The sequence below is a fragment of the Pleurodeles waltl genome, chromosome 3_1 (assembly GCF_031143425.1).
Source record: "Pleurodeles waltl isolate 20211129_DDA chromosome 3_1, aPleWal1.hap1.20221129, whole genome shotgun sequence".
Lineage (NCBI taxonomy): Eukaryota > Metazoa > Chordata > Amphibia > Caudata > Salamandridae > Pleurodeles > Pleurodeles waltl.
The window spans coordinates 571,829,263-571,844,003 of NC_090440.1; the positions used below are offsets into that span (position 1 = coordinate 571,829,263).

Below are 14,741 nucleotides of genomic sequence, written 5' to 3' on the forward strand. Positions count from 1 at the left end.
ACTGCCACCGATCCATGACCCAGGGCACAATCTGAGAGCCGGAGACTGGGTTGTGGTCCGGAAACACGTGAGGAAAACCTGTTTGGATCCTCATTGGAAAGGACCATTTCAGGTAGATCTGACAACTACTACAGCTGTGAAGTGTCTTGGAATTCCAAACTGGATCCATGCAAGTAACACGAAGAAAGTGGCATGTCCACTGGATCATGAGGAAGAAGAGTTGTTGAGAGTGCCAACAACAGCGAAACAGGTCTCAGGGTCGGAAAGAGAACAAAGAAGAACTGAGACCGGATCTGAGCCCGTTGAGGACGGTTCAGTCACTCCTGTGAGAGACGAAGGAGAAGACTTCCAGAAGGGTGACGGAAAGCCTAGCTCAATTGAGGGAGAAGGAGAGGCTAGTCAGAGGAGGGCTTTCCCACAAGCAGACGATCTTGAGAGACAAACAGAGCAATTGCCAGACCCAGAGGGGAAAGGAGTTGAGGTGAATTAAAGTCACCGTGATCTGACTCCTCCTGAACCTGTTGCATGTCCGTCAAGAGAAAAACACCACAGAACAAGGGGAAGTTTCAAGTTCGACTCTGAAGAGAACACTGACAAAAGGTCCACTGAAAGGAGATAAGTGGCTGGAGTCGCAAGGAAAGGGAAAGGAAGTGGTTGTTGAGACAACAATTGAGGAAGACGTAAATACGAGGAGAGACGATCTAAGTGAGGGATAATTGAATGGTGATCGAAAGTTGAAAAGAAAGAGAACAGCAAGTCAGAGATATGCAGGTCTTGAATGAGCATATGCAACTACAAGTGAATGGCAGCAATAATTTTTTTCTTTTTGTTTTGATAGAGACATTCCGGGTCAATATTTTGGCACTTGAAGGAAGCGGATGAACTGAACTGTTGAAACAATCTGAGAGAGAGCGAGACTGTTGAAAATACCCAGAAGAGACAATGATAACCTGATTTGACTTTTGAAATCTGATTTTGACAAGCTGCTTACCAATTTTGACAAGGGATCCTGGAAGTGAGACTGAAAGGTGTAAATAACTGCTGAAAGAAGAGTTGTTTGTTTTTGATTTTGCTGCAGTTTTTCTCAATTTTTCTTCTGCTTTCTGATTCTTTACAGATCATGAGTAACGTTAGCCAGCAGGGTAAAAATACTAGGCGCTGTAAATATATGAGTATTGGTTTAGCGAATATGTGTGGGATATTGTTTGTGGTGTTGATTGTGGGTGTGTCTGTTCTTGATAAGAGCAAAGCCAACGATAGTTCTGCTTTTGAGACAACTACTGTACCAATGGCTATAGAGAGGGTCAGGTTAGATGAGAAGTATTTGAATGAGGATACTAATGCACAAGGAGAACCTTCTTCTAATGTCTTCTATCACTTGTTGAGTGAGAATGTTGAGATGATGAATGTGAGGCATTGTTATGTGTGTACACAGATTCCTTCATCAGTTTGGACAACCAGTATTGTTTCTGTATTTATATCATTTGATTTTGAGCTTAATTTACATGACTTTAGAATTGGTTATATATGGAAATAAATATTTTAAACTTCTGTTAAAAGGTGTGGTTATTCTTGACTGACAATTTGTGACAATTACTGACTCTACTGATTATTAATGTTATTGATTATTGTTATTGTGTACTGATTATTGAACTGCATATACTGGAGTTATGATGGAATCAGCTTAATTACGAGTCAAAAGGTTAATCGATCTATTTACGTCCCCTTGTAAGTTTACTTATTAAGGCCAGAGGCGCTAAGAGGCTCAAAGGTGCAAGTTCTGAAAAGATGAGATCAGTTTCTTTGGACCGAGGTTTTCTGCAGAGTATGACCCAATCCTGACAAAGTGTAAGACATCAGATCAGTCCCAGCTCCGAAGTCGGTGACAAGCATCTCGAGTTTCCTGGGGATAGTAAATTAATGTGAATGGTGTGCTCTTTGTCTAAGTTTGAGTTAAGCACAACTGTTGTTTAATAATTCCATACACATTAAAAATGACGAATACCTTCCGCCCAAGCTATTCTTACAGCTCTGGGTGGCCTGGAATACAGCTGCGGAGGCGCGTCGCCTGACTGCCTGCTGAGAGTCACAGATAAAAACGCAAAAAATAATATGGGAATTAAATGATTTCAATGCCATTTTAGTTTTTACAGATGTGCGCCGCAGCCACCAGCCTGCTCTCTAGCGGGAGAAATGTGGGGTGTCTCCTGCTGCCGATTGGCAGCATGGAGGATTCAGGACTTGAGCAGCGGCGGGCCGGACACATGCACTCTGAGCAGCTGAAAAAAAATAGGAAACAGGGCACATTAGAATAAGACTGTTGGTTTTGAAGTCAACCGAGCCAGCAGTCTGTATATGTTTTCTGACCACTAGGTACGCAACTTCATGAGAAAAACATTCAAAATGGTATGTTGGTAATTACATGCCTTCGTAATTTGAATACAAAATCTGGTAAAATATGCTCACATAAGCAGGAGCAAACCCCCAAGTCATGGTTAACAGCTGCATGTTGTGGTGGAGCTCAATACGTCACGAACCAGGAACTTTGCTGGACGTCATCTCGTACCGAGCTGCAGCTAAATAGTGGATTCACCCGCATTCTCTCCTTGTAACGCCACTGTGGCAGTTGTAAAAGAGAGCACCGCTGCCTGCGACAGCACGTGACGAAAAATAGGAAAATGAACAGCGTTTCTGCGACATCTTGCCGCAGAGTGCCACAAGGCCCGAGGGGAGACGGCAGAGGGCGAGCATTTGTCCTGAGGGAAACAGGTATTAAGTGGGAGGGAACGGTGGTGGAGGAGGGAGGGGCTTGCGAGACAGCTGTCTCCGGCTCTCCGCGAGTGGTGGCTTGATTTACAAGAGAGGAGCACCAATGGGTTAGTACGGGCCGGCAGCTGCCCGGACCTCGATGAGTTTGTGACTCGAGGTCTGTGCAGTCTCGCTGCGACAAAGTAGTAGCACCGGGTGCTCGCTGCAGAGCAGCGCTATCACGTGCTCCGTGTTTACATACACAGGCTTATGGCCGGGCAGAGCCTCTGAAGACCTCCCCTCTAGTCGAAACTCCACCCTCGCAGCCGGCCGAAAACGGGAGGAGGACAACCCCTCCGGGTCAGATAGCCCATCCCCCTAATAGAGGCACCTCGAGGAAAGCAGATTACAGCTCTTTACACCAAGGTCACCGATACCGAGTAGACCCCCCTCAACTCCCCCTAAGGGCATCACTACAGCGAGAAGCCTACTCTGTCTACCCCAAACGCATTGCCATCATCCCTCTCCCCCCGTATCCCCGCGCTCGCCCCAAACACACACGGAGGGGACCTCTTTAAGCCACCTCGGTGACATCCGGACAGACCAAACAGCTGTCAGAGGTACCGATGACAAAGAGCAGAGCCTGACAAGCACCGAGGATTGGGAAGAGCAGCGGAGGCCCTCCTCCTCTTCCCGTATCTTCTGCCGGTATTACTCACCACAGTGACCGGCGACACCATTTCTGCTGGCCAGCGGCGCGTCTGCTCCTCGAAGCACTCAAACCTCCGCCTCCCTTCACCGGCGAATACTGACTGTTTGTGTTGTTTTTTTTTTAGCACGGTGTGACGTCACGTGGGGAGGGATGCACTATTGTGGCGTCAGAAAGGGGGCGGAACCACTCAACCAAATTCTTATTTCCAGCCCAAAACACAATGACCAGTGGCGCAGTAGAAGCTAAGCTGGTTTGAAGACCATTTATTGGTATAGCTTTGAGCGATGATAAGAACTGACATTCATTCGAATGAAAGAGATCAATCCACTATTGAACTCCAACATTCAAAGCAAAACGACAACAATTTCAAAATTAAAACGCTGGCAACAATCCACCGCGTGATACTCCTTTGTCTTTAGTGGCTTAACAGTGCTGGAATGGTCCCTAAGAAAAGCAAAGAAAAGGGGTACCCCAAGCTCACTGACTGAATATTAAATTACTTCAAGAGAGAGCAGTGGGTGCCGGTGCTACTGCATTCGCCCCACTATTAGTAGCAACCAGTGGTCGAAGTGGGCGGGATCGGAGGGGTAAAACGTGCCCATAAGTTTTTAATGTAATGTCTTGTCAAAACTTATTTTAGTTAATAAAAATAATAACGGTATATTTATCCATAAAATAAACAATCATATTAAAATTGTAAGTAAAAGGATAAGTAATGAAGATTCAATAGCTAAAAGAAGTTAATTGGGTAATTTTTTTTTACTTTTATGTAAACTCAAATACATTAATAAAGTGCGTAGTACTCGCTGCTCCGCCCATTCTTTGCACGAGACTCTCAATGCCACGGACATCTAAATACCACCACACAGTAGGGTGACCACCTTGCATTGAGGCAAATTCTGGACAGGACTGTAAAAAATTCAGGACAAAGAGTCAAAATTCAGGGCAAAAATTCAGGACAAAGGGTCAAAATTCAGGACAAAAATTCAAGAACAAACATCAGTTTTACAGACACACGCGAGAGAGGCCATGCCTCATTATGTTGTCAGTGCATTTATTTACTCTTTTTTAACGTAGCACTATTTATTCATTGTGGTCTTTTTGGGATTGCCTCCTGGTATGCTACATTCAGGTGTCACTATAGGTCCTTGCACAGTAGAAAATTAATGCCCTTCAGTACTGCGGCAAAGCCATCAACCCTACCCAAATCTACCCAATCTTTTTTGAACAGCAAAATTTTGATTATGTTTCTAAACATTTTAAAACCTCTAGCAAATAGTTTGGGAAACATTAAGGTCATTAACCTTATGCTAGTTTAAAAAAAAGCATCCGTCTTACCCCAACTGCCCATTGACTTTAAACCTAAAAAAACTTTAAAGAGGCAGGGCAGATGGTGTGGGTGACAGTCTCACACCTAATGTCAGGATGTGAGGTATCCACAACTTGTTTGTAGTCTCACAACACTAGAGTGTATGTCTGGGACTCTACATTTATCTCAGAAATGGGAGCCCGGACTACCAATCAAAGATAATAAAAGAGGAGGATGAAATTGAGATCAAATGGGAGATCCACAGATGATTCAAAGGGTTGGGAAGAGAAGAACAAGGTAGGACAATTCATAAAATGAGACAAGATGGGTCCACCAAGACTATCTGAAGGTATTGGGTACCTGGGGACTTGTCTCTGCACACAAGAGAGAAACAGAAGAGGCACTGTCAAGTGGTTGAACAAGAAACACCCATCCACCTTGGCAAACTCTTCTAGTGCAATGGTCCGCTGTTCGTGCTTGTGAAGGGTGAGCAGGGGCTAAATTTGCTGTGCAATCAAAGAAGGAAGTCAAATGTCAGGCTTTGTCATCAGTGGGAACTTAGTGTTTACTTTTCTTTCTCTGACTTTAAAGTGGGAGGATTTATGCGACAATCTTGCTGGATACTGAGGTTCAGAAAGAGTTTTTTTCTATCACATGAAAACATTTAAATAAACTTCAGATTATATCAGAATTAGGAGATCAAATGAAGCACATTTCTGTTAATTCTGAACTGTGCTGGTAACAAATACCTTTATACGATTAAAACAAATCATTGCATTAGGTGATGAAATTTCCACACATCGTCATCTGTGCACAGTATAGTTTGATTTGAAAAACTGTATATCTGTGCAATGTAATGGTAATTTCAATAAAAAAATGTGTTGTCTGTAATGGCAGTGTGTTACCACACCATGCATACTTCACTCCACTATGCTCTGCACCACTCCACACCACTGCACCCTACTCTTTATCACTCCACTTTACGCCACTGCACTCTTCTCCATTCTGAACCACTTCACATTATGCCACTGCACTCTAAGCTACTTCACACTATGCCTCTCTACTCTACTCTGTACTCTATGCCAATGCACTTCACGCATCTCTGCACCACTGCGCTCTACTCCTCTGCATGCTATACCACTCCAGTCTGGGCCACACAACTCCACTCTATGCCACTCAGCAACACTACACTGTGCGCAATTGCACTCTATGTTAATACAGTCTATGCTAGTGCACTTTACTCTATAACACTCAACTCTATGCCCCTGCACTCTACATCAATACACTGTACGTCACTCTAATCTACTCTGCACCTCTGCACTCTATGCCACGGCACTCTACACCACTTTACTTTATGCCATCACACTCTATGCCACTCCATGGAACTCCACTCTACCCTGCACCTCTCCACCCTAAGCCACTTCACTCTACTGACTATGAAACAATCTACTTTATGCTACTGCACTCTGTGCCACTCCATTCTATGCCACTGCACTCCACCCTGCACCTCTCCACTCTATGCAACTGCACTCTACTCTGAAACAATCTATTCTACGCCACTGCACTCTATGCCACTCTGACCACTGCGCTCTAGTTCAATGCACTCTACACCACTGCACGCTGTCACTCTACTCTGCAACACTGCACTGGCCGCCACTAAATTCTACACCACTCTACTCTGTACTACTACATTCTGCACCAATCGACTCTATGCCACTCTACTCTGCCCATGCCACTCTATGCCACTGAATGCTACACCAGTGCAGTCTAAACAACAGCACTGTATGCCACTGCCCTTTACTCTGCACCACTGTGCTATCTGCCACTGGTCTCTGTACCACTCTACACCACTGCACTGACACTCTACAACACTGCACTCTACACCATTCTACTCTGTACTACTGCATTCTGTGCCACTGCATGCTATGCCACTGCACTCTAGGCACTATACTCTACTCTGCACTGCACCACTCTACAATACTCCACTCTGCACCACTCTATGTCACTGCACTCTATGCCACATGAGTCTACTCTGCACTCTATGACACTGCACCACTCTGCATTACTGCACTCTCTGCCACTCTATTCTATGCCATTCTACTCCACAGCACTCTATGCTACTCTACCCAATACTGCACTCTGCGCCAATGCACTCTAAACAACTGCACTGTATGCCACTGCCCTCTACTCTGCACCACTGCACTCTACACCACTGCTCTCTGTGCCACTCTACATCACTGCACTGACACACTACTCTGGAACATTGCACTCTCTGCCACTTTACTGTACACCACTTTACTCTGCATCACTCCACTTTACGCAACTGCACTCTACAGTACTATGCTCTGCACCGCACCACTCTACACTATGCCACTGCACTCTCTGCCACGCGAGCCTACTGTGCACTCTATGCCACTGCACCACTCTACACTGCTGCACTCTCTGCCACTCTGTTGTATGCCACTCTACTCCACTGCACTCTATGTCACTCTACTCTGTCCCACACCCCTCCATGGCACGCCACGCCACTCATTGCACTCTACGCCAATGCACTCTACACAACTGCACTGTACCCCACTGCACTGTACTCTGAACCACTATGTCACTGCTCCTATGCCACTCTACTCCACTCCATACTACTATGCCACTAACGTTTAGCCATGCTGAACAGCAGCCACTCTGGTGTATAACATGGCTAAAACACATTAGCACAGCTAATAACTCTTTCGTAGATGAGACCTATTGGCTTTGCCAATGTTTTTTAGTACTATAAGGTACCAATGTCCCTGAAAGAACTGTGAATGTGTAAGTCCTTATTTTAAACATGCTTTCGACGCCTTGTCAGGGGTAGTAAGCACTATATAAATACGATGACATCATAATATAGATTGCTACAAAATGCGCAAATACATTTTGGTTACATTTTAAAAAGTGCTTCTCAAATACAGGTTTGATTAATATGCAGTTTATACATAGTACTAACATTCTTTATAACACTCCATTAAAACCACACACTCCACAGCTCACTTTGGAACACCCTTAAGGTACCTCTCTAAAAGAAAATGCCTTTGCCATCAGAAAGCTTCCAGTGACTCCTTTGGTGAAAGTCAATGCAGGTTTTCAAGCCCCTTTGCATTTGCAGATTGCCCACATTTGCATTTCTTTAGGGGAGGAGACACCCTGGCAAGAAGGCCTTTTCTTATCTGTCGGCCCTTCCCTCCCTCAGAGCACAGGAGACCCTCTGCCTTTCAGTCCAGCTTCGGAAACTAACCTGCCGGTAATTTCGCCTTGCCGTCGGTTGTCCTTTTGGCGAAAGGCTAAAATTACGGACAAATGCCGTCCGTTAAGCCTTTCATCATGGACAACGGACGGCAGGACAAAATTACGGGCAGTCCGTGAAATTTACGGACGGGTGGTCACCCTACCACACAGTACCGATTTTGTACAAGGGTGCTTCATATGTTAAAAGGTGGAAGCAATGAGAAATGCAAAGTCAAAGTGCCTTGTCAAGTGCAAAGAGAGGTAACACAATGGGATATGCAGAGGTAACTTCGTAGAGAACAAGGTCGAAGTGCTTGATAAAGTGCAAAGAGATATTATGAGGCACGTAACATGGAGGAAGATACGAGCGGAAGAACATTGGTTTGAGAACAGAGTGGAATGTACAGTACAAGGTCGGAGTGCTTTAAGAAATGCAAAGAGAAATAATAGGCAGAGTTAACACAATCAAATAGTCGCGCTGTTATCTTCCTAATCCAACCCCTCTAGCAACCGCACTAATGTATCGTTGTAGTGGTAGGTTGCTCCTATCCCTTCTTCAATGCCCATGTTAGAATAACTACACCTTAGCCACCCTGAAAGCACAATTCAATCCTTTTGGAAACAATAATCCGTTATCAGGTTTTGAGTTGTCTTGGGCTTACGACTGCCAATATTTTGCGGGCAGAGTAGAGCCCTAAATTCTTCAATGAATTTCCCACACCGCAATAAGGGACATGGTCCCGATTGAGTGAAACATGGCAAGGATGCATCCAGGCAAGTGCAAATGCATTTAGTCCGTGAGACTGCTTTCAGCAGTTTCCTTCTTGATATATCTAACGTTGGACAACAGCACAGGAGGTTCAGCCATGATTCGTTTCTATAGCTGCACAACCTGCAAGCCCTCCCCCAATGCTGATGGGCTTTTGCTGGGTTAAAATCTGTCACTGTTAAGCGTAATAAACATGTATACAGAATCTTTCTGCAAGTCTGTCTGTTTATGGTTTCTGATAAATAAGCTTGTGGTTTCCCCACCAGGTAAGAATTCTTCAGGGGGAGTAGGATAGATGACTTCTTTAGTGAAGATAGGTCCTGGTACTTCCACTTCAGATTACCTTCAGATGCTTGTTGTTAGACCTGACAGCCTTAGGGTGGTCATTCCCCAACTTTTTTCCTGCCTCCCTCCATTTTTCTGACCCTGTTTTTGCTCGTTTTAGGACTCTGCACACTTTACAACTGCTGGCCAGTGCTAAAGTGCATGTGCTCTCTCCCCTAACATGGTAACATTGGTTCCTACCCAATTGACATTTAATTTACTTGTAAGCCCCCCTCGTAAAGTGCACTAGAGGTGCAAAAGGCCTGGAAATTAAATGCTGCTAGTGGGCCTGCAACACTGATGGTGCCACCCATATAAGTAGCCCCTTAACCATGCCTCAGGCCTTCCGTTGCAAGGCCTGTGTCTGCAGTATTACTGCCACTTTGACTTGGCATTTAAAACTACATGCCAAGCCTTAAACTCCCCCTTTTCTACATATAAGTCACCCCTAAGGTAGGCCCTAGGTAACCCATAGGGCAGGGTGCTATGTAAGTATAAGACAGGGCATGTACTTATGTGATTTACATGTCCTGGTAGTGAAAAACTCACAAATTCATTTTCCACTACTATGAGGCCTGCTCCTCTTATAAACAAGCATTAGAACTGCCCTCATATACTTCTAAGTGGTAGATTTTGATCTGGAAGGAGTATCTCTGTCATATTTGGTATGGCCAGAATGGTAATAGAAAATCCTGCTTACTGGTGAAGTTGGATTTAATATTACTATTTTATCAATGCCACTTTTAAAAAGTGTACATTTCTCTGCACTTACTTACTCTGTGCTGATTGGCAGCTCCCCTTGTGCATTCCACCCAGACAGCCAAAAACACAGGACACTCAGTAACATCTGTGTTCATCTGCATACTGAATTGGTCTACCTGGGCAGGAAGGGTGGAGGGGCTCACTCTCACACTACAAAGGCCAGTGGCCCTCACACAAAGGACTGATAACCCCCACTGGGATCCTGGCAGACAGGACTGGGCTGAAAGGGGAACTAGTGCACTTCAAGACCACTCTTTGAAGTTTTCCCCACTTCAAAGGCACTTTTGGGGGTATATGCATATTGGGTCTCTGACACCACCAAATCAGACACTTCTGGATCTACTTCCAGAATCTGTCAGAGGGACTGCCTGGCTGTCCAAAGGACTCATCTGGACTGCTTTGCTGAGAAGGACCGCTGCCCTGCTTGTTGCCCTGCTGCCTGCTGGCCTGTGACTCTGCTAGAAGGACTCTACCTTCCCCACAAGTGCTCTCCAAGGGTTTGGATTGAGCTTGCCTCCTGTTCTGAAGTCTCAGGGCCACAAAGACTTCCACCCAGAGAAGAAAATCCCTGTGCGTCGGAAAATCAATGCAATGCCTGCAGAAATCGAGGCAGTGCCTGCCTCGCAGTGGAAAAATCACTGCATTACTTACCGGATCGACACAGCATCTGCTCCTCCTACCAGCGCGTCAATGATTTTCAACGCATCATCCATGGGCATCAAAATATCCCACATCACAGTGAGAAACTAAGGCTGCGCTCCTGGAAATCGACGCATCACATTGCAGCATGGAAAGAAACATCGAATTGTCTGTGTCACACCGAAAAATGATACGCAGAACCATGTTTTTCAACACATCTCCTCCTCTGTGACCCCCGTGCATCGTTATTTTTGATGCATCCCAGGTACTGTGTGTTACAAGGATATATATCCACTGATTCAAACCTTTACAAATTATTAACTTGTCTTATGCATATTGGATTCTTGTTGTTTTGATCTCATTTCATTCAGATAAATATTATCTATTTTTCTAAACTGGTGTGGAGTACTTTTTGTGGTGTTTTCACTCTGTTGCTGTATGAGTTATTGCACAAATACTTTCACATTGCCTTCTGAGTTAAGCCTGCCTGCTCTGTGCTACCCTATGGGAGGGTGAACACAGGATAATTTGGATTGTGTTGTAACTTACCCTGTCTAGGATTGTGGTTCCTAATTGGACAGGGTACAAATCTCTGCCAACTAGAGACCTCAATTTCTAACGTAGGGGGTCAGCGGTGAGGATAGGACTTGTGTTTGTGCAGTACCATACAATAGCTACGTGTGCACTACCTACCCACATTCAAAGGTCATTTTGATTTTTTTCTCTTCTTTTGTAAGCTTTCCCTGCTTTACATTTTTATGGTTCAGATGTCTTTATTGAATTTCAGTAGCCAATATGAACATAAGCAGAGACCTGCCCTCCAACAGGTAAGGAAGCAACTGGGGAGAAATTACCCCCTGCCCTTAATCCCCTGCCCCAACCCCTCCCCCAATCCTCCTCCCCCCAAGGTGCCACCAAAACCCCCAAACCGTGGGAGCATGCATGCAATTCTATTATTATATCTCTTGTTGCTCTGTGGATTGTCACCCTCTGCCAGATGTAGGAGCCATAGGTCTTTAGGGCAAGTCAACTCTCGGGATTACCCCTCCGAGTGAAGTCAGAAAAGTGTGCCACAGATCTCTATAGGAGTGGTCCCGTGCCTGCAGGGGGAGCGAAATCCTTTCCATCCCCAGAATCTGCCTCAACCAATGCAGCCAGCCCAGCTGATTGGGAAACTGTGGGGAGCTCCAGTGTGACAAAATGTTCTAGAGTGCAGCACCAAGTGCGCAGCTGATCTGGCGACCTTTTAATGATTTGAGTGGAAATGTCAAGGGGTTCGGAAGGCCCAGAATGATGTAGGCGGGAATCTCGGAAGCCGAGTGGACATGTGGTGGTCGATATCATCCAAGATGCCCCCGCCAGTATGTGGCCAGCTTCAGTCAGTCCCAGAATACATGTGTCAGTGTGCCTGGCTTCCCACAACCCAGCCAACACAGAGGCAATTGCAAGCTATCACTCCTATGAAGCCGGGGTGAGGTACCAGTACGTGGCTATTTTCATGGCAGTCTCAGTAGCTCCCGTACTGCGTGCCGTGTGTCGGGCCCTATAGTAGATCGCCTCCCATTCCGCGGGTGTGAATTGCCTCCCCAGTTCTGTCTCCCACCTCTGCTGGCTAGGGATTCTAGGCTGTATGCCTGGGGTCTGGATCAGAGCATACAATTCCGAGATGACGCGCTTATCTGTTGTCTCAGTCAGTAGCCATCTCTCAAACTTCAGGAGAGATCAGGATGCTGCCTCTCGCATCCTGGGGTTCATCACCCAGTGCCGTATCTGCAGATAACACATTCTCTCTGTTTCTGGCAAAGAATGTGTCTTTCTTAAGCTGTCAAAAGACATTATGCCCTCTCCGTCAAAAAGGTGTCCTATAGAGCGACATTTGGAGGTAGACCCGAGCCGGTAAGATCCCTGGCTCAAGCCTGGCGTAAAATCCAGGTTCCCCACTATGGGGGCCGGAGGGGACAGGAAGGTAGTGAGCTCCTTATTGCAGGCCACTTGGTCCCATGCTTTCATGGTTGTGCCGGTGACAGAGAAGGAGTATAGACCCCATGGTCTATAACAGCGCTGAAGGAAAGGGATCTTCCACAGTGTAGTCCCCGTGACTACCCTATCCATGAAGAGCCATCGCTTATCAGACTCCGACCGGGTCCACTCTAGTCGGTAGCAGAGCTAGGCAACCCTATAGTATTGCTAAATGTCAGGAATACCCAAACCGCCCACCCGTGGATGTTGGCAGGATAAGTGTCCGGTCATTATGGGCCACCCACCAGCCCAAACGAAGTGGCTAATGGCTCTCTTTAGCATCTGGAGGGCACCCGGCAGGGGCTCTGCCAGGTGCGTCTAAAAGAGAAATAGGGCCCTGGGCAGTATCAACATTTTTATGGCCGCTATTCTGCTTAACCAAGTGATGGGGTGTGCTCTCCACCGGTTCAGATCTCGTCGGGCACTCTGGAGGAGGAGCTAAAAATTCAGATGTGAGGTCTCCGCAACAGTCTTAGCTACCTGCAGGCCTAGGTATGGGATAGACTGCGGTTGCCATTGAAATTGATACCGCCCAGCCAGAAGCTCCACTGTTTCCTTTGGGAGCGTGAGATTAAGAGCTTGTGATTTGGAGAGGTTTATCTTAAAACCTGAAACCTCCCCAAAAGTCTCCACCTCTTTCAGGAAAGCTGGCAAGGCCCTCAGTGAATTTTCCAAAGCCACCACCACGTCCTCCGCATAAAGTGCTATGACTTGTTCTTCCCCGCCAAAAATAGCCCCTGTGATCTCCGATCATCCCTTGCAAGCTGTGTGAAGGGCTCCATATAAAGGGCGAACAGAAGCGGGGAGAGCGGACACCCCTGCCTGGTCCCATGTCCCACCGGAAATGAGGCAGATGTTGTCCTGTTGACCCTGACAGTGGCCCTTGTGTGTCTATGCACTCTAGTAATCCATGTATGGAACCTGGGCCCCAACCCAAAATGCTCCAAGGTTGCCTGTAGATGTGGCCATAGGACCCGATCAAATGCCTTTTCAGCCTCAATGCTGAGCAACATCTGTTCTCTCCCCAAACGCTAAGCTTTATCTTTGATGTGCATAATCCGTTTGGTATTGTCCCCACACTGTCGGGGTGGGTCAAAGTCCTCCTCGTCTGGGTCCACCAGCCCGGCCATCAGCGGATTCAGAGGGGAGGCCAGGATACCCATGAGCAATTTGATGTCCACGTTAAGTAATGAGATGGGCCTATAAGACCCGCAGAGTGAGGGGTCCTTCCCTGGATTTGGGATGACCACAATGAATGTGTCTAGCATGGTTGGTGGAATTGTATCCGGACCAGAGATGGCATTAAAAAGGTGCGTCAGGATCGGGGCAAGCTTACTGCGAAAAGTTTTATAGAACAAGCCCGGGAAGCCGTCTGTACCTGGAGACTTCAGGGCGTCCAGCCTGGCTATTGCAGAAATAACTTTCTCTACTCTTATAGGAGCCTCAAGCAGGGATGACTCTTCGTCCGAGAGTTGCGTCGTGCCGGCGCCATTGAGGTATTGCCGAGTGGCCTCTAAATTGGACCTAGTGGGAGTGTACAGGTCCCGGTAAAAATCTCAGAATGCCGTGGCTATCTGCGTGTTGCCCACCGCCTCCCTTCCCTCCCCAGACCTCACTACTCCACCAGCGCGGATTGCCTCTGGGCATGGAGTCTGCTGGCCAACAGTCACCCGCACCTATTCCCCTCCACATAAAAGGAATGACGCAGTCGGAGTGCTGTGTATTCTGCCCTATCGTTGTCTAGGCTTGCTAACTGTGCCCTGGCCGCACTCAGCTTCCTCCACACCCTCAGGGGCCTCAGTACGCGTATGAATCCTCTGTAGTTCCGTCACCTCCAGCTGTAACTGGGCCCTCTTTTCTCTACGAGCTTTGTTATCTGTGGCTGAAATAGCAATAAATTCGCCCCTCACGACCGTCATCATTGTTTCCCACAGAAGGGAAATTGAGGTATCCGGTGTGTCGTTAAAGTCTAGAAAATTGGAGATAGTTGACCGTATCTGGGTCACCACTTCAGGCCTCGACAAGTGAGTAGTTCTGAGCCTCCAAGGCCGGTAGGCCCTGTGGTGGTCTGAATGAGTTAGTGTTAGGGAAACTGCTGCATTGTCCGACAGGGCACAAGGCTCTATATCTATGTCCTTCAGACTCTGTTGGATGTCTCTAGTACCCAAGAAAATGTCAATGTGGGCTTAGGTTTTATG

The 14,741-nt window shown here is 46.6% G+C and overlaps 1 protein-coding gene across 1 annotated transcript in view; it reads right to left on the reverse strand.

The window, feature by feature from the left end:
- The window catches only part of TMEM86A (transmembrane protein 86A), an 86,147-nt gene extending 82,557 nt beyond the window's left edge, over positions 1 to 3,590 (reverse strand). Inside the window, exon 1 of the mRNA XM_069223006.1 lies at positions 3,468 to 3,590. Within this exon, the coding sequence (XP_069079107.1) occupies positions 3,468 to 3,488 (21 nt within the window). The 5' untranslated portion in view covers positions 3,489 to 3,590. The remainder of the gene's footprint in view (positions 1 to 3,467) is intronic.
- Positions 3,591 to 14,741: the final 11,151 nt, after the last annotated feature.